At 46.9% G+C, this 19,638-nt stretch overlaps 1 protein-coding gene across 2 annotated transcripts in view; it reads right to left on the bottom strand.

The window, feature by feature from the left end:
• The window catches only part of drosha (drosha ribonuclease III), a 72,100-nt gene that overhangs the window by 47,803 nt on the left and 4,659 nt on the right, over positions 1–19,638 (bottom strand). For both annotated transcript variants that reach the window (XM_076157954.1, XM_076157955.1), the window contains exons 8-16: positions 18,736–18,822; positions 18,455–18,541; positions 16,797–16,868; positions 16,364–16,445; positions 16,046–16,120; positions 13,351–13,520; positions 11,412–11,536; positions 7,949–8,048; positions 3,356–3,463 (exon numbers count right to left, since the gene is read on the bottom strand). In XM_076157954.1, the coding sequence (XP_076014069.1) occupies positions 3,356–3,463; positions 7,949–8,048; positions 11,412–11,536; positions 13,351–13,520; positions 16,046–16,120; positions 16,364–16,445; positions 16,797–16,868; positions 18,455–18,541; positions 18,736–18,822 (906 nt within the window). The remainder of the gene's footprint in view (positions 1–3,355; positions 3,464–7,948; positions 8,049–11,411; positions 11,537–13,350; positions 13,521–16,045; positions 16,121–16,363; positions 16,446–16,796; positions 16,869–18,454; positions 18,542–18,735; positions 18,823–19,638) is intronic.

Here is a 19,638-nt window from a genome sequence, read left to right as displayed (position 1 = left end):
AAGAAAAAAAAACAGAAAAAGAAAAGTCTGAACACAACAAAGTAAAAGTAAAGTTACCGGGGAGAGACGGGGGAGAGAGAGAGAGAGAGAGAGAGAGAGAGAGAGAGAGAGAGAGAGAGAGAGAGAGAGAGAGAGAGAGAGAGAGAGAGAGAGAGAGCGCGGATGGAAGCCAGCAGTGGTGCTGCCATTGATCTGCGTTTTGCACTTTGTAAGTTCAAACTTAATTTTCGGATATATTTGGCTCCGGGTAGCCAGCTGATGAAACTGTAACGGAAACAGACTTTGCCGCTTAGCAGTTGCTTAGGACGCAATGTGTACGGTTTCCTTTCCAAGGTGCCTGTAGCAATAGAAGCACGCCGTGTGTTTTGTCTCTGGGGTCTCGTTGAATTTAATCAGAAGTTATCAACGCTTCAGGTGACGCTGGCATGATTTCTTTTTGGCTGAATGGTCATGATGTCACTGTAACCATGCCGATGGTCGTTTCTCTCATTGCGGCCCAAGCATTTGGTCCATGAGAAAAAGACTAGAAAGCTACAAATCTATCTTTAAAGCGCGCTCCGTGTTTACTTCTAATCTTTCAGGAAAAACCCACCATATTTGCATAACATCATGTATTTGAAACACTGCCATTTGACGAGTTCTTCAAAATTTACTTACGTTTTGCCCAAAATTGGAAGAGAAACATGGCTGGTAAGGAGCGAGGGTGTGTGTGTATCACTGACACCCGAAGTGTGAACGAAAGCCAGAGAGAAAGTGGTCAGCGGTTTGAAATGAGCGAGGCAGTCCAAGCGCCTGATGCAGAGCCAATCTACAAAATCATTAGCAGAGGCTGATCAAGTCAGGCAGTCGCCGAGGCTGAGGAAGTGTAGCGAGGCTGCCGTACACACATTAACCCTGTGCCACCGCACCAGAGCGGCGGGAGCTCTGCGTGTTTTAATTAGAGCTGCCGGAGCGGGTGAAGCCAGGGGGGCCCGGAGGCTACGGGCGGCGCTGCCACGGAGCCCCGGGGCCATGACGAGGGCCATCACGGGGCTATCACGAGGGCCGCCGTGACACCCTGGGCCTTGTTAAGCAGCCAATTAACAAAGCCGGGCCCCGGTCGTGTCGTGCGGCTCGTGACCTGCTCTGATGACTGGCTGAGCGGCCGAGCCAGTGTGTGTAAGGATGAGTGGGCCGTCTTTTTATAGAGTCATAATTAATAGCTGTGAAACTTCAACAATTTATTGTCACGGGCTGACGTTTGAGGATGTTGGACACGAGCCAACCTGAGTTTGACTTCACCGTGAAATATAACAAGCATCATTTTATTTCACTCTTTAACTGTTCTATCGTTTTATCAACTGCAACAGGATATTATGACCAACACTAAAACACATGGTGCTTTATAGGAAATAAATAATATGAACTGCAATGTCTGTACATGTTAGATTATTTTTTGATATTATGCATTATTTTACATAATACTTCATCAGTCGTCATTCATTATACAGATCTCTCTAATGTGCGGTTCTGATTGGTCACTTCTGGTATTAAAGTCTTTTTTCTTAATAATGACTCAGGGCTTGGTAGCGGGGATCTGCCTGAAGTTGTGTAGTTTATCTGGGAAGTAATAAATACAACTAATAGAGTTCTCTTAACTTGAGGCCTGAGCTCTTTTGTGGACATGCGGATGAGTGTTTGCTTTTGTAATCTGTCTATAATCAATTTTGAAGGTTAATTTCTGATGTCAACTTTGACTACAAGGCCAAAGACTTCCTGGGCTTCCGTCCAAATTCAAGTCAGAGGCGTCCGTCTGTTCAGCAGTGCCAGGTATGAAATGATCCACAGCCTGAAAGGTAAGGTGATCTATACGCTCCGACTCGGCGGTAAGTGGAAGTTTCATAAGTGATGATAAACAAACATGTGTCCTGCACGCTTCGGGTAAATAAAGACCTTTTTCTTTTTACACGCACTCTGAGTTTGTAGGAAAGGGGAAGGCGTCCAAATGTTTGGGAGCGAGCGGCGGCCTTCACAAAAGTGTCAGGGCCAAAACGCCAGCGAGACAAAGCGCTGATTCAGAAGTAAACATAAAAATATAAAAATATAATAATAATAACAAAAAAGGGCAGAAAAATAAATCCGTTCCCTGGCTCTAAAGCGCGGCGGCCCAGTCCTTGACAGCATCTTTCAAGTGAAACAAGCGCGGCGTAGCCCAACCGATGTCAGTAACGAGGAGGATGGTTTTGTTCGCAACAGAGCGCTTGCTTTAAAAACCCAGCAAAAAAAAACACGGGGTCAGTTTGGCCTTTCTCTTTCTCTCTCTCTCTCTCCTTCCCTCTCTCCTCTGTGTCACATGTTGTGCCGAATATACCGCCACAGTCTCGACTCAAATTATTCACGGGCCAATTAGCCGCACCACTCCAGCTTGAAGCAAATATAATTGGGCAGCAATTATGGATGGGATCCGTCTTTGCTAGACCTTGCTGTGAGGGAGGTCTGGCTCGCTCGGGCAGCCCGCTCTGTCACTCCCCTCCGAACGGGGAGCGGGAGGACGAGCCGCGAGCGCCGTGTGCGGCGGGCGAGAGGGCGGGGGGGACGGCGACATATTCGCACATGAAACGCGGGATAACGCCAATTATTTTCTCAATAACAGGTGAAGAATTTGAGACAGTCGGCGGCAGTTCATTGCGGTTAAAAGCGATATTCCGCTGATTCCACAAAATGTTTGAGTTTTTGGGAAGATTGCGTGTGAACCTCGCGATGTGTTCCAATGTTCAAAAACCTGGATGACAGAGCGAAGACGTTTTTTCCAGCTTGAAGTACGTCAGGTAGTCAGGTGGAAAAAAGGAGGGGGGGAGGAGGGGAGGGGAGTCATGATTACATTAATAATCAACAAAACATTATTGAAGCTTCAGTCAAGGTCCCATTTTAAGCTGAATTGATGTCAGTCAAGACTGTAAAGATGATTTAGAGGCCACGCTGAAATATAGAAACTGCTACACAGAGTGTAGTGAAGTCCTATAGAAATAAAGTGTCAGGCCTGTGCCATGTTTTAATGAAGGCTACGGCTGCTCAGGCACTGCTGGAGTCCACTTTCCTCACACCGACTTTGACACTTGAATGTAAAGTGACGCAATGCTAGGAAAGATCACAAGCCGAGTGCCTGCCTGTGGTTCAGCGACCAGTGTGTGTTTGTGTGTGTGTGTGTGTGTGTGTGTGTGTAAGTACAGTGTGAATCTTCTGTGAGAGTGAATTTAAGTGTCTCAGAGAGGGTTTTCGGTATGCGATTTTAAATCTGCATTCAAGGGTTTTTGCATCGCGAGAGTGTGTGTGTGTGTGTGTGTGTATGTGTGTGAATAGATTTGACAGACGTTACCTGACAGACGTCGGAGCGGATGCCAGTCTTCCAGAAACCCTGACTGCTGAGCTCCACTGTCACCTCGCGGCGCATGGTGTTCTTCTGACGGATCTTCTGAAGAGCTTCCTGCCAAACAACCAACCAGTCAATTATTGATCTGCTGGAGCGCAGCCTAGGGGGACAGCTCCCCTCCTGGAAACCCCACCCCTTCCCCACCTCACCCCACTTTCACTCGCTCTCCCACAACAGATAGTGCAGCACATGCAACATACTGTAACTGCCTTAGCATGACACACACCCACACACACACACATGCACACACACACACATCAGCAACAACAGCAGCGGACAACAGCAACAGGGAGGTGACAGCTCTGTTGCTGCCCGCTAATTGAGGCTCTGCAATGGGTCAGCATGGCTGTAGGCAGTGGTGCTGCTAGAAGTGAAAAAACTGATACACGGGCTTCAATCCCAGCCATCAGGCACCGAGGCACCTGGCTGCCCATTAGGACCACCGCACAGCAGCCTAAAGGCACCGCCGTCAACATCAGCAGGAGTCGTTACAGGCCCAACCTGTGTGTACACACACGCGCACGCACGCACACTACAGCAAGTCACTGACAATTCAACAGAGTGGGGAGGCTGAGACAAGAAGGCTCACAAATAACAACCTGGATAGGAGCTATATTGACAGATTGCACTTCCTGTGTGTGTGTGTGTGTGTGTGTGTGTGTGTGTGTGTGTGTGTGTGTGTGTGTGTGTGTGTGTGTGTGTGTGTGTGTGTGTGTGTGTGTGCTTCCTTAGACATTATCGACCGCATTTATCTGTAATCTCTTTCTGTAATTTCTGACTTGTAGAGGAAACGACAACAAAGGCATGAATAAGTAATGCCATCCTACTTTGAACTGTGCATCAAAGTGAAAACAAGCACACCTGCGAGTGCGCGCCTGCGAGCGCACGTCTGCGAGTGCACCACAACACACAACAAATGCTCCCACGGACAGGAGGAACGACGTGTCGATAATGTTGCGGCAAACTAACTTTTTATCTGCCGTTTTACCAGCACATTTGATTTCCACCCTGCCACCACATTGTGATGCGAGGGTCTGGTTGTTTTGGATGGTTTTGATGTCAAACACTCAAACTGGCTAACCATCAATTCCAGCTCAAGGCAAGTGACCATCTGCTGACGCTACGCTCCCTTTGCTCCTCGCGTGTGCTTTTGCAGGTAAATGTTGGTGCTTTTATCTTCTTTGTTCAGTTTTAAAGTGTCGGTGCCTGTGCCGGTTGTCCGCCAAACTCTTCCGGCACAAAATCCACAACATGACAGCTTGATACAAATGTGGGATGGATTTTTGGAGCGATATTTTTGATTGCTTCTGTTTATGTTGGCTGCACGGTTTCTCTTGGACCATCCTGAGGTTGGGATGTCAAATTTTGCTTGCAGGATAACTGATAAACATAATAAATGTATTGTTGTAACACTATCTGACTGTAATGACCACATGGTTCTAACAACAAGTCAAAGAACAACATGCATGTACTGATCATGGCCTCGAGGGGCAGTAGCCGGGCTTTAAACTTGCTGTATTGCTTTTCATCTCGCATTATTGACTTCACATCTTCAACAAAGCTGCTTACAATCCTTTTCCCACACCAAGTAGTTGCTCATTCTGCCATTTACTTTCCCCAATACTCATTTGACATTTCGTATTTTTCATTTTCTCTCGGCTGAATCAACAGTCGTCATCTTCTTGTCGTCTCTCCGCGTCTTTGTATCTGTTGTGTTTTGTTTGTTAAACTCGACTTAGTCACAGTTTGCTCCTTTTAACTTTCCCTCTTGACAGTTATCATTTGAAAGACTGCGCCGCCAAACAAAAACACCTCAACTCTAAGCCGAAGATGAGCTAAGGGCTGATGTTTGTTTGCCACAGTGGAGTGGTTATTCTCTAATGACACCTCTGCTTCAGATACGCTCTAAATGAAGAGATACTGCATTATTAGAAACACAAAAGCAGGATTCTGTCTTTTTTTTAGTCTGCTGCAACTTTATCTAAGTAGGAGATAAAGCATAAAACAGGCACACGATACAAATCTAACTCGGCAGCTTCCCCCAACAATGCGACAAACTGCCCTGGACACTAATCATTTAAAGGGAAATAAAACGATATCTGTGTGGAAGGAATTTGACAAATGGACAAATGTGACGCGACAGCCTGCAAACCATTCAGCGGTCGCGGGTTTCTAACAAGAACAGGCAGCGATGGTCCTCCTTTACTGACAGAAGAGTCTGTGATCAACGCAACAAACAAACAAACAAGTATAACGGGTTTTAAACGAATGACAAATAATGAAAGCGAAATAAATGGAAACCGCTGCATATATCCAGCCTCAGAGTGCAAATAACTTCAGATTTCAGCCAATTTGTGTTATACTAAAGTGAATTGGAAACAATATGGACATCTTGCGTGGCCCCGGCTGAAACCCAAACTCCAAATCCGCCCGGAAAATCTGTGGAATGAGTTGAAGACGACTGAGTGAGTCTGGGCTAGAAGAATCGGAGCAAATCCTCAAATCCACACGCGCCAAGTTGATACGGGCACATCTGAGGAGATAAGGCCGCATCACTGCCAGAGTATTGTCATGGGATGAACACTTCAAATTACAGATGTGAGATAAAGTACATGACGGTGACAAAATTCAGACTCCAGTGATTTTTCACTGGGGGAGGGGGGCGGGAAAAAAAGCAGGAGAAAAGAAAGTCGGTTGATTTTTGATTACCCAGCACAGCATCGGTTTAAGTGTGTGTCTGTGTGTGTGTGTGTGTGTCTGAGGCTTATTAAGTCGATCCTCCAACACTCTCTAAATCTCCCTCAATGTCAGAGCACCTCCACCCACACACACACACACACAAGCTTCCAGGCTTCGCTGTTTGAGCCATGGAAAAGGCGCAATCTGGTCTTCCCACCGGGGGGACACACCTTTGGTCTCTCCGGACCTCCTCGCACTCCAGACCGACAGCGCGGACGCATCAAAAGAGCCAGCTGGGCGGCCGTGAGCACCTTTGACAGGGCGCTTCGCAACACTGGCAAAAACACTTATCAGGGAAGGGGGAAAAAAATTACATTTATACGCTGGGAGAAAGTGGTGGAGCATCTACAGAGGGAGCTGAACAACTTTCCCTCTGGCATTAAATAAGTAGAGATGCCACAGCGCGCAGACACTGACATGGTTAATGCTGGCACAGGGGCATGATGGAGCTAGTGAGTGAGCATGTGTGTGTGGGTTCAGTAATTGCTCCAGTGCAGGTTGGCAGTGGGATTGTCAGGGCCTGTTAGCCGCGGAGCTTTACCATGCTACCTGGGAAACAAGTTAATTGAGCTCAGAGTTCTTGCTCATTATTGGTTCTGTGTGTATCGAAAAGGACCAAAGGAGGAGAGTCGGTGTATCCCGAACACGCTCCTCAGCCTCACTGACTTAAACTCTGCAGTTACTGGAGAGGCGTTGCGGACATCCCTATAGGGAAGACACTGCGGGTACATAGTACACGGACTGGGCAGGACTACAGGCACCGTATAGAACCTGCAGGGGTCACAGCTCCCATATCTGTCCACCAAACCTAGAGAGAGGCAGGGTGACCTTCATACACAAACCAGGACAGACACAGATGACTCCCCTTTTTACGCCGAGCTTTAAGTTAATCACAGCGGTGCATTAATCACATTAAAAAGCCTTTTTGCGACGACCATCACCGGCAAACAAAGTCATTCTATCTCAGACCTCACACACACGATTCTAACAACAATTAAGACAATACACAGGAAGAGAATAAGGATGTACCGCAGAAACAAAAAAAGGACCAATGGCAATATGGACAGGCAACACAAGAGTCGCCTGGTCACAATACCGAAATGTCCTACATGATTAAAGCTTTAGCGTAGAGTTGCGTCACTTGTGAGACGTAGACGACGTCGTTCTTACGCGGTTTGATCTCTCCATTAACACCAATCGCTCTATAATGAGCTGTATAAACATCCAATCATTCCAAATATCACATTGTGTTTAACATTGTGTGAAAAACAGTTATGTTTCCATGCAAGCCAACATCTATCCTGTGATGGAATGTAAATCTCTCCCTGTGGTGGTGAAACATCCACATGTGTGAAAGGTCAGCTGATTTACTAAATGTCAGCAAAAACTTGAAAATATTGTTGTTCTGTACATTTTACCCCGTGTCGAGTTTGTTTTAGCGACACAGCCTCCTTGTTGCTCTCTGAAAAATCTCTCCGACCACCGCCGGCGACTCCCAGATAAGCAGTGTGCGAATCGATCTGCACAGCGGAGTGAGAGTAAGTGATAATAGTTTGGCGGTGGAATTAACTGCTACAAAGCTCTCATTTCTGCAGAGTGTGCAAGCACGTGTCGATGTTTCAGCAGGAACCGATTACATCAGCTGGAAATAAGGCTGCCAAATATTCATAGTGAAGGCGGGTTATGACAGAAAATAGGTGCGGGCTGCGGGGAATTGCCTCTGGTAGGAGTGTGACAAAGGAAATATGCTGCAACAAGAAGGAGCAGAAAGCAAACCGGGGCTGTTCTCATGTCACCCACCTCCCTCTGCGTCAGCTTCTGCTTGTCTATCTGCTTGACCTTGGGGCTGTTGGCCAGCAGGTGGCGTAGTTTCACATAGCTCTTCCACAGCTTCTGGTACCTGCCAAGAGTAAATAAAGGAGGCGTCAGTCGAGCGGGAGTCCATCTTTCTTTGGCTCTCGCTCCCTTTCAGCAACACATCAATATTTCATCTGTAACTCGCCTCATATTAAACAACATCATTTAATAGTGGCCTGCAGCCACCACTGCGTTAGCTGCTTCTGTGTGTGTCAGGGCAGAAGGAGCTGCATTCCAAATGACTCCTCCTCTCCTCCCTGCCATTACTACCCGTAAGTTCGAGGCAGAAGATTAGAGGAGGAGGAGGCAAGGCAAGGGAAGAGCAGGAGGACATGAGAGGGTTGAGTTTTGGAACAATTACATTTCCTCCAAAGTCCTAATATGACAGAGGGCCCATGTATGCATCTTTTGCTGGAGGAGAAACCAGAGCTCCTCTTTTCATGTATTCATTGTATTGTTTATTGTGTTATACATATATATTAGGGTTTCAACAATCATGGTCATTTTTGAGACAGCAGCATATCTTTCTGAGTTGAGAGGGATGAAGTTGGGTAGAATTCATTTTTGTGTATTTGGGAGCAGCTAGAAGATGCCTGTTCCAGATGTCTGCAGTATGAAGCTAGCGTGTGGTGTGTGGGTGGGTTGGGGGGGCAGCGGCGGTCACGGATCTTCCTTTTTCTTCTTAAGACTGCGATCATTTGATGCACGGCTTGAAATCTCACCACCTCCTTATTCTCATTTTCTACAAAGTTTCATTGTCTTTGGTCTCATTTGCATTTGAGTCAGGGAGTTATCGGCAAGGTGACATGTAGCCACCGCACTAACCGCCTCCCCCCGGCTCCCCTGGCTCTCCCTCTTTTCAATCAGGCTCCTGATTGATGGACTGAGGGCCGAGTGTGACCGTTCTGCTCCCATTCAGAAGACTTTCTCCTCATTTGCCAAGAGTTATTCAATTATGATGGGTAGGATGGAGAGCTGAGGTGATAGGGGTTTGGTGGACTGAGGTGTACAGGGGGCAGATACAGTGAGGGGGGGGGGGGGGGGGGGGGGGGGGGGGGGGGGTTAGGGGAGAGAGATGAGTAGAAGGAAGGAAGGACGGAAGGAAGGAAGGAAGGAAGGAAGGAGTGAATAGCAGGGAGTGAGTAGTGTTGAAAGGCAGAATTATAGAGTTTTAATAGAGGGGACTTCATTAGAGACAGAGACGAGGGAATGAGACGGCTTTACCGCCCGATTATCAGCTCCCCACCGCCGCCGTGCTACAGCAGCCCGAGAGAGAGAGAGACACAGAGAGAGAGGGAGAGAGAGAGAGAGAGAGAGACACACACACAGAGTATATCCAGCCTGGGAGGCCCCCTCGTCCCCAATCCGCTCCAATGACCTTTCCACAGATCTGCTGTGTGCTCTCAGGGTAGCACTGTCGTGGCTCTCGCCACTGCCTGCTCATTCTTTCATTAGCATATGCCGCCTCTTTCTTCCTGCACTCTCTCCTTCTCTCTCCCCCCCCCCCTCTCATCCTCTCGTCTCCCACTCCCTCCTCCATCCCCTAAATTTGACTGGGTTTGGTTTTGACTGTTTTGGTTCCATGCCAGCTGCTTTGAACCATCAGTTGTTATTCCGCTGTCATTGCCATCTCTGTTTTTTTAATACCTCAGCCGAGGGGAATGTGTTTTTGCCCGAGTTTTGTTCTCTATAATGTGCAGCATTGTACACGTTGGCAGCCATCCAATAATGCCAAATGACTCGTGTTGGCGTTTATGTCCTGCTTGACTTGAGCTGTTTGTGGATGTTTATAAACTTGACTGTGTCTACCTTTATTTGTGTCTTGTGTCTCTGCAAGATCCGCTTATCATTTTACTCATATTTTGAGGTGCATCATATTTTAGGCTATAACATTTTTATGTCATGGACAACCATTCAGAATGCTCGTCCTGTGTTCACACTAGTTACCACTAGATGGTAGTAGAGACTAAGAGCTCCAGAGCTTCACCCAGAACTGTTGAATTATTGATTTCCATTCATATCTCCTGAACTAATAAAGATGGAGATACGTGGAGGATTTCAATGTCAAATTGTCTGTTGATAAAAATCAGATGTACAGAGAGATGCAGGTTTTGGCTGTCATGGTGACTGAGTGAGAAACGTTTGGCTCTCTGTCCATTCAGCGCTTGTTATCGCAGTCCATCTCCTACATTACTCGCTTGCTTGCTTTCCCTCGCTGCTCCCTCCTCCCACCCAGCCCCTTTCCTTCTATCCCTGCTCCTCTCCTCTGCTCTTCCACTCTCTTGACCTCTCTCGTACATCCTCTTTGCCGCTTCAGCGGTCCTGCTAGAGACGGAGGGGCTCGAGTGGTCGCCGCAAACGCCGATGTTGTCCGGTCGGTCATCTGCAGGGAGGAGGACAACTCTGCTTCTTCAGCCTCCCGAGTTAATATATGCCGCTGCTGTGTCCGAGCCTTCCTCTCTGTGGCATTGCCACAGCTGAAATCAACACAGGCTCCTGCCCTCACTGCATGCATCATTAGTAACCGAGGCAAATCCTTTCCACTGGTTTCTTGCTATTCCTTTCTGCATCAGCTAATGATGTCCCAGTCCATCCATAAATTTGTCGTTGTCTGCCGCTTTGAGAGGTTTGACACGTCAGCGGGGCGCACGGGGATGAAAGGGATCAGCGACGGACAGCTAAAACATACCGGCGGGGGAGAGGGGACATTAGTCAGAGGATAGGAGCAAAAGAGTGCAGCCGAAATGGATTTCCTAATGATCATAGTCTCGTTTGCATCATTTTCTTCCTGCTCCTCCTCCTCGCTGTTCTGATCAAGGCCGGATTACTCGCGCTAAAAAGTAGTCCACGCATTTACAATCGGAGCAAGAAGTGCAGTAGAGAAGTTGTGTGCTGGCTCTTGGTGGTTTGTTTGCTTGGTGCTGTTGCATGTCAGAATACCTCCGGAGACTGAAGCTCAGATGATCTAATATACTGGTTGTGTTAATTATGCAGCAGCACAGTACAGAATTCCCCACTGCAGCCCCGTAACATGTGTGTGTGTGTGTGTGTGTGTGTGTGTGTGTGTGTGTGTGGTATTACTATTCACAAGATATAAACCCTAGCTCCCATGACAGAGGCACCCGGCGGAAATCTGGGACCCGTGACGACGCATGAGAAAATGTCACGCCACTCGTTTCCTCATCATTTAATTCCCTTTCCATCTCTCCTCTTCTGCTCCGCCGTACACCGTGCTCGCTTTCCCTGAGGCCTGACATGCAGAAGTCTGCCTCCTCCGTGTCCGGGGAGAGCAGTGCCGAGCGAGGAGTAGAGGGGATTGAGGATTGAGATGGCAGAGATCTGTACTAAGACGGCTGTGTGTGTGCTGTGTGAGCTGGGTGTGCTCTGTGTGCGTGTGTGATCTTACTGAGGGTCGCCCGCATAGCTGAGCTGCGCTGGTCGGATCCCAAAGTGAACAATGATGGGGAAGGTGATGACGTCTGGGTTGAACTGCTCTCTGTCCAGTTGGTCGATGCGCACTGAGCTCGGCTTCTACGGAGGGAAAGACAGATTCCTTATCAGCCACATTTCCATTCAAGAATATTTATGCAAATTCTGACATATAGAATAGGAAATGCTCGACAAAAACAGAAAACGTCAAATACATTTTTCAAAATGGGCACTAAACAGCGTGCAGGCTCGTACGGGGCGGATTCTATTTGGTTCTGTTTGGAAATGTCAGGCAGGCATCCCTGGACTGTAGTGTGTGAGAAACTCAATCAGAACAGCGGCAGCACGCCTGCATTGACTGGGAACGTGGCACCTTGTGAGAATATGACAAAACAAGGACAATTTTAAAGTGATCCGACTGCAGAAAAGCAACAGTTGATCTCGCATCCTTCCAATAACTAATAATCCAATCCATGCCGCGAGGGTCGTCTGCCGTAGGAATGTATGGAGACTCAGATTCAGCTGGTGGCGTGTACACACACTGCGCAACGATGATAAAGCGGGTGTCCGTAACGGCAAACTCACTTCAAATGCTCTTATCAGGGAGAGAGATTGACGGGAAACATGTCCTCTGCTGACTCCCAAATCACAGTTAGCCTGTCAGGCGTTTTGCAAGATCAGAGGAAGGGGCCGCAGCATAAGGCGCGGCGAGCTACGCGGCAGATGGCTAGAGGCTCGGGCTCACCTTGACATTCACCCGGTGTGCTCGCTCGCTCGCTCGTCGCCGCCGCTCGCAAACAAACTCCTGATTTCAGAGAGCGAGAGGTCATAAGACAACTTTGATTTTTTTTTTTTTTTTTTTAAAGCAACATCAGTGGCTTTGATGGGCCTGATTGAAGCCTCGGTGATTGTTCTGTTTACAGGCCACAAACACACTGTTACAAGCCTGCGTACCAGACGGCTCAGCTTCCTCTCCCATCTGAAATGCACCGTGGCTGATTGCTGAAGCTGGAGGACAACTGAGCCCCATTTGTCCACGAAGCCACATTGTCAAATAATCACGTCAGGCTGGGACGTTTGATTGGTATGGCAGCCTTTGATTTAGATTGATATGTGACCTAGACATAACAGCACAGGGGACAATAAGACCCCATGTGGCCAAAGATACTTACTGCACTCCTGAACAGACATTTGTATTGTTTTTGGAAACTAAACTAAACAATAGTGTATTTCCTAGAAGGCCTGAAACGCTTTTTAATTAGAGGCTTTATGCAAATCAATTGAAATAACACCATTGTTTTCTTTGTATCATTTGACTTGGGTTAAATATCCACTTGTGCAGTCCAGCACAGCCGTAACGAGGGAGACGACAGAATAGTCGCCCAGTGGCCCAGATATTTCCTCTCACTCGGCAGCATGAGCCACTATTTATAACCCCTTTAACAGACTTTGTTTGAGTGGCAGACCAATCTTTAAACGTGGGTCGGGGGGATGAGAGACTTTTAAACACCCGCACATCTACAAACACTGACAGCAACAATTCAGTCCCGCAGGAGAGGAGTTGACTGGATAACTCACCCACACTAAAGGTTATGCAGTCATGTGTAATGTCCATATGCAACCTTTTAGCCAGCGTGATGCCTTTCCCTATACACACACACACACGCACACAGCTACAGCCTTTAAAAAATATGGGCCAGACAAGAAGGTTAAACAATGTCGTCTTGACATAAACGCTTTGGCTGGAATAGTGCTGATGACAACAAAATGCCCTTGGGGATAATAGTCCGGGTTATTCACGTCATTGGCTAACAAGCACGGTCTCATTCATGCTGCGCTGGGGTTGAGGGCAACAAAAGTCCTTGAACCAGAAGACAAGAGCGCATCCTGTCATAACAGAGGAGCCGGGGCCTCACCATGCCAGGGTTGGTGACGATCATGCCCTTGCACTCCTCTGCGTATTTCTGCCACTCCAGCTCTTCCCACTGGAGCATGTCTGCGATCTCCTCCTCGGGCACCAGGGGCTTACTGCTGCGCAGCAGGTAGAGCAGCACCTGGTGCATGGACAGCACCTCCTTCGCACCATCTACCAAAAGATGAAGGCAATTTTAAGACTTCTCAATGAACACAGGTAATACAGGTGTGTATGCACGGAAGAGTGAAAGCAACACAATGCATGAGGTACACTCAAGGCTGATGAACTCTGAATGATTGAAAATGAAGACAAGTGAGTAGAGCTATTACAAACCACAAGCTTCTTTAGATTGAGGCTTTTCTGGTTCAAATTTCATCCACGTGTATAGAAATGCATTTCAGGTTCACCATAGGGGGCCAAACAAGGGAAAGGTGATTGTGGGAAATTGCAATTCTATTCTGCTGCTCACTGCTCAACAAAGAACCATAAAACAAGTCTTGTGAACTATCTGCTATCAAAGTTTCCTGCAACATGTTTCCTGCATTAACAAGCGGCGTAGAACTTAAACCATGCACACTCACTGATCCAGCTATGAGAGACTGACTGGACTGAGGATGCAAATAGATTTGGGGTTCAATTTTGTCACAGATGGTAAGTGTGACGGTGCTTAGACTTTGTCAGCATTGACCTGATCCATACTGTGAGGGGAGAGGCTACGAGCAGTATCCACTGGCAACATGCTAAGCCAAGCAGCCCAGATGTTCCTCCTCGCTTGCTGCTGCTGCTTCTCCTGCGAGCTCCCCACCTGATGTCTGAGCCCCTCACACTGTTCCTGAGGGTGAAAGCCCGACACTGTGTGGAGAGAGCTCCTTTCAGCTGCTCGTATCCGTGATCTCATTATTCCAGGTCCTAACCCAGAGCTCATGACCATAGGTAAGCTGAGGTAAACTGAGAGCTTTGCCTCCGGGCTCACCGGTTCGATGCAGTGGGATGCAGCACCTGCCCGCTTATCGATCCCACAATCCATTCTGCGAGATATATGGATGTAGGTATGTACGGTGTAAAGTTTCACCGCCTTGACTGCTACAGTTTGCAAAACACAACTAGCTGTGATATTTCGCACAGGGAAAATATTTCACTGAGCTTCTTTAACAATATGTTGTTTTCCTGTGAGTCCTTGGCCCGAAATCAAGGGTGATGTCTGAGAGAATGTTTGTACGAGCCTTTCACCCCAGCTTACCTCTGCCAGCTCAGCGCTTCAGCCAAAATTACACACCGGGAAAACATCCGTCCAGGAATCACAATGGCATTGTTTAGGGAAAACATATCGTCATAAAGCCACAATCAGGCACAAAATCAGACATGATTACGCTGAGATAATGTTCAAATCCCCAGAACGGAATCAGGGACGTGCGCGTCTCACACGGGCTCACAGGAACACATAAACACTCACAGATGCAGACGTGGGCAGAATCAAGTGGGGCAGACAGCGTCAGGTTAATAGAAGCTCATGCAAAATTGATTGACCTCCATTTACGAGTGTTCAGACGGAGACACAACTCACAGAAACAGCCCCTGAAAATGTGCGCTCACTCATGGAAATGCATCCTAAGATAATAACAAGCGCAGGCCAAGTCTGAAATGCATCGCCGCGCTCTCAGTCCCACTCTCTCCTCACAGATCAGAAACAGCAGATTGAACGACCTTTTGGTGTTTTTGTTAAAGGGGTAGATTAAGTGTTTGTGGAACGGCAAATTGGGAAAGCTAAGAGGAAGGGGAAAATGGATGGAAAACACATAGGTGGCACTGCTGTGGATAGCGGTGCGTTATCACAGTGCACCAGCACCATCATGTGCATCTGAGATGAATTTCAAGCAGCAACAGAGCAGCTGATTCACTCTGGGTGGCTGCAGCACTGCCAAGAACATTCCACAAACACTGAACAAATGTTTGGAATAGACACACTGCACAGAGCCGCGCATGATCCCCCAGTGGTGGATTAAGCACCTCAACACCCTCGTGGAGGGTGTGATGGGGGAAACAATATGTGCCTTCTGCCATCAATACTTCAGCAAATGTATCCAAGGTTAATCTGACTTATCAAAATGATTTAACTGACAATAAGTGTGTTTCTGTGCTGAAGTACAAATAAAGGCTTTTTCAACAAAGAATCCTGATCCAGGCATCTTCCTCATGTGTCCACAGAGAAGCAAGTAATAATATACCTCAGCTCACTGCTCTACTGCCTCTCAATGTGATGGTTCCACAACAAGCATGTAACAAACGTGGATGTACAATAAATACAGGATTTTAGCTTGGAAATGTATTGGTAAAAATAGAACAAAAAAGATAATATCTATACATATATAATGTAAAATATAGATACTCAAGTAAAGCAGAGATGGTTCCCTAAAATACAAAAGTATCGTCCAGACTTCTGTGCCATGTTCTCACAACCTCCAGCGGCCGTGGCTTCCTGCTCTTTCAAATTCAATCTACTCGTACCTCATTTTGCCTATTGTACTCCGAAAAAAGTTATACAGCAACAAAAATAATAATACAACCTCTCTCTCCTTTCCCCTCTCTCTCTGTATAAAACAATCTCCAAAATGTCCTATAACTGTATACACACCATCATGTAATCACTTCTGACCACCAGAGGGAGACAAATGTGTGGGTTCTGCTCAGAGTCTCACCTGGTAGGAATCGGACAAAGCGTGGCATGAAATGAAACTTCTGGCATTCCTCAGCTTCGCCGTCACACTCTGGACCTGTGAGAGGAGCGCACATGTTTTAGTGCAGCACAACCTCCAACACCAACAGACCATAAGCTGCTGTGTTAACCTGTTACTTCAATGAGTAATAAGGTTTTCTGAAAGTGACAATAAATCCTAATGTACAAATGTAGCAAGAGAAGAAGATTTGAAAAAATCCCTGGATAAGTCATATTTGCCTCCAAACACAGGAAAGTGAAGTTTGAAGGCGAGTGTGTCAGATGTGGTTTGGAGTCGTACCTATCAGGTTCCAGTCATACAGCTCAAGGACGTCCTGGAACAAATAGGAGGCAAACAGCTCCAGGCCTCGGACGCAGTAGTTCTGGAGGAGAAACAGAATTGAGCACCGAAGTATAGACTGTAGATTCAAGGGTGCACAAACGTACAGGCACGGCTGTCAAGGTAATTTAATGTAGATACGACAGGCGATAAGTAAATCCAGTTCTTTAACGTTATCGCATAAGCCACCCTACGGACATAATCAACCACCGAAGGTTAAAAAGTATCTCTTCGCCCCTTCTAACAGGATTAGCTCATTCTCTCAGGCGGGCGGCGAGGTGTGAGGGGCGCACGTGGCTCAGCTGTGCTCACATTCAGCCGCCCGAGATAAAAACAAAAGGGCTGCAAAAGACGAGGGAGCAGGAGCCGGCAGATAAAGTGGGGTTTTACTGACCTCTGGTGTCATCTCCTCTATGAAGTGAATGGTGTAATCTATGTTGAAGCGGATCACGCGGCACAATGGAATCTGTGATGATGAAAGGAACAGAGGCGGGGAAGAAAAAAGGACAGGCCGACTCATTACCGTGGCGTTAGGCAGAGGTTACAGCTTTTCAAGGAAACTCATTAAAAATCTCGTCCGTGCTGTGGAGCTGCGGCGCCCGGAATAGCATCCACGCCACCTCGCAGTGCGGCTGCATACAAACTGGGAACACAGACATCGTGATGCCAGCGCCACAGTAATTAGCTACCACACAGGTAAATATACAACATACAGATGCCTTTTCATTAAAACACCCAGACATGTGTACGTACACACACACACACACACACACGCGCGCGCGCCGCTCTTCTAAATTAAGCAAGTTGAATCTCACTGAACAGATAAGCCTGCTCCTCTGTGTTTAATCTCCCGAGTTACATGGTCTTTGTTGTGAAAGCACAGGGGTCCATTTTAGGAGATTAACCTGGGAGCCACGCTCATTCTTGCCCATCCCGGCGGTTAACTAGCCGGGGGCTAATATCACCGCGCTCCAAGGTTCCTAATCCTCACACCACACCACAAAGCGTTTACAGCAGCTTTTAACAATGGCTGCTTAAATTATCCGGTTCAAATCATGACTAATCCTTAGAGGTTCTTTCAAGCTGGAAGCATACTGACAAAATATGTAGTTTAATATTCCAACTGCAGCAAATGCCAACACGAGTGCATAAGCATAAACACAAATTTGCCCTCTTTAGCCGGTCCTGGGGCCCATCGATTCCCCCCTCGCTTCATACTTCCTCCTTGGGATGGAGTCGAGCAGACAGCTTAAACAGCTATAGAAGGATAAGATCCTTTTAACTTATGACCTCTCTAATGTCTGACAGCCACTGACGGGCCTTCAAAAGCCAGAGAGAGGACTTTGGAACAAGGTCAACAGAGTGAGAGAAGAGGACTTTATCCAGGCAACAAAGAAGCAAAGGCAAAGCCAGAAGCCGATTTTAAAGTTGGCTGTCATTTTGGAGGAGAGATTTCTCATTCATATGCTGACCTGAATTTTTTATGTTGTCTTAAAAGGCATCTACAGGGAGCACAGTATCCACAGAGAGCCTGCACAGAGGCGAGCAGGCGGCGGTCGGCCTCATGGAGCACAGAAAGGAGGGTGATAAAATAGAGCACAAACCTGGGTGCTTTGACAGCACAGCTTCATGCAGGCAGAGCCACACATGAGAGGGAGCAGAGAGTGGAAACGCTCCAACTGAAATCTATGCTGGGGTCTCGTCCTAATCAGATAATAAGGCCCAGGCGCTCCCCTAATGTTTGAATATTCCAATAATTGCTTCTTACGGTGGTCTAAATTGACATTTGGATATACCAAGACAAACAATCATAAACAGAGCCCCGTCGTCCCCGAGCCCCTCAACCAGCAGCCTGTGGAAACGCATTGGAATCGGATATTTCTGGAAGCAATGAGGTCATTAATCACCCGATTTTCGAAAAAAACTAACATTTAAGAAGTCTGCTTAAGGCGCTCCTGTTAACACAATGTTCAAACTTGAGAAAGGAAATGCATTAAAGAATAATCTGACTGGTGTTTTCATCCCCACAGCACCAAGTGGAGGCAGACTTACATTAGTGAGAGGCATGTGGGAGAAAAGAGAGAATCCTTCAAACAGATACTCGTGGTCATCGTACTCGACCACTGTGGGCCTGTCGGTCTGGAACAGATAACCCAAACAAAAACACAACATTTTTATCACTATATCACAAGAATGCGGAAGAATACACAGAACAGAATTCAGCCCAGATTCAACGTCTTTGATTGATTATTGTGAGACTTAAATGCGTCGTTCCTATTAACATCACACAGCAGCTTACAAACGAAGAAAAGAAAAGAGCAAGCGAACCATACCAGGAAGTTGGTGGGAGGAGACACAGTGATCCTGTAATGGAAGAGTTTTCCTGCGTTGTTGTTCATTGAGCGGCACTGCTTCACAGACTAAAAAACACAAAGTGCACACACATATGAGAAAGGATCACTTACACAAGGTTTCGCTGAGGTGTTGGCTGAGCATGACTGGATGGTTGTTGAGGTGGAACTTGACTTAGTAAGGGTTTGCCAGAGTGTGTGTTTGTTACAGGTGTTTGTAACCCAGTGGGAGCTCTAACGCTGGTCCTGCTTAGACATTCTATGGAAATTGAAAATTAAATGAATTAAATATGCCACACAAAAAATGCAGCTTTTCATGCACGTTATGTTACTTTTTATGCATTTTTTTCTGTGGAACTGCAATTGATTTAGAGAGAGTGTGTGTGTGTGTGTGTGTGTGTGTGTGTGTGTGTGTGTGTGTGTGTGTGTGTGTGTGTGTGTGTGTGTGGGGGGGGGGGGGACAACACTAGAGAGCTCCATGGTGTTTCAGCACCATGGACAGAGACACAGAGCACAGCGCCACTGTTTGCCTCTGTCGCTCCCTAGTGATCAAATGCAGTAATGACACAATTGCAAAATACACCAAAAACACGAAATGACCCATAAACCCATACGATTTAATGCAGTGTAATGCCAAGAGTTCAATCTTATTTCTGGTACATTTCTGACTGAAAAATACATCTTAGTCTCTTGCCATTAAACATCTCATTTGTTCTAAAGCTGACATGTAGTTCTTTGGGCAATAAATCTAAAACCTTTGTCCTTTGAATGAACACACAACAGAACAAAAACCTGCAACTTAAACGACAAAATAACCGCGTCACTGTTTAAGACTGACCAACCAGTCTGATGTGTTATTATCGTTCAGCGCTTTGGGATGTTCAA

Source organism: Genypterus blacodes, unplaced genomic scaffold, assembly GCF_046128005.1.
Source record: "Genypterus blacodes isolate CSIRO-AG114 ecotype Tasmania unplaced genomic scaffold, CSIRO-AGI_Gbla_v1 ptg000076l_1, whole genome shotgun sequence".
Classification (NCBI taxonomy): Eukaryota; Metazoa; Chordata; class Actinopteri; order Ophidiiformes; family Ophidiidae; genus Genypterus; species Genypterus blacodes.
This window is presented reverse-complemented; position numbering and strand designations above follow the sequence as displayed.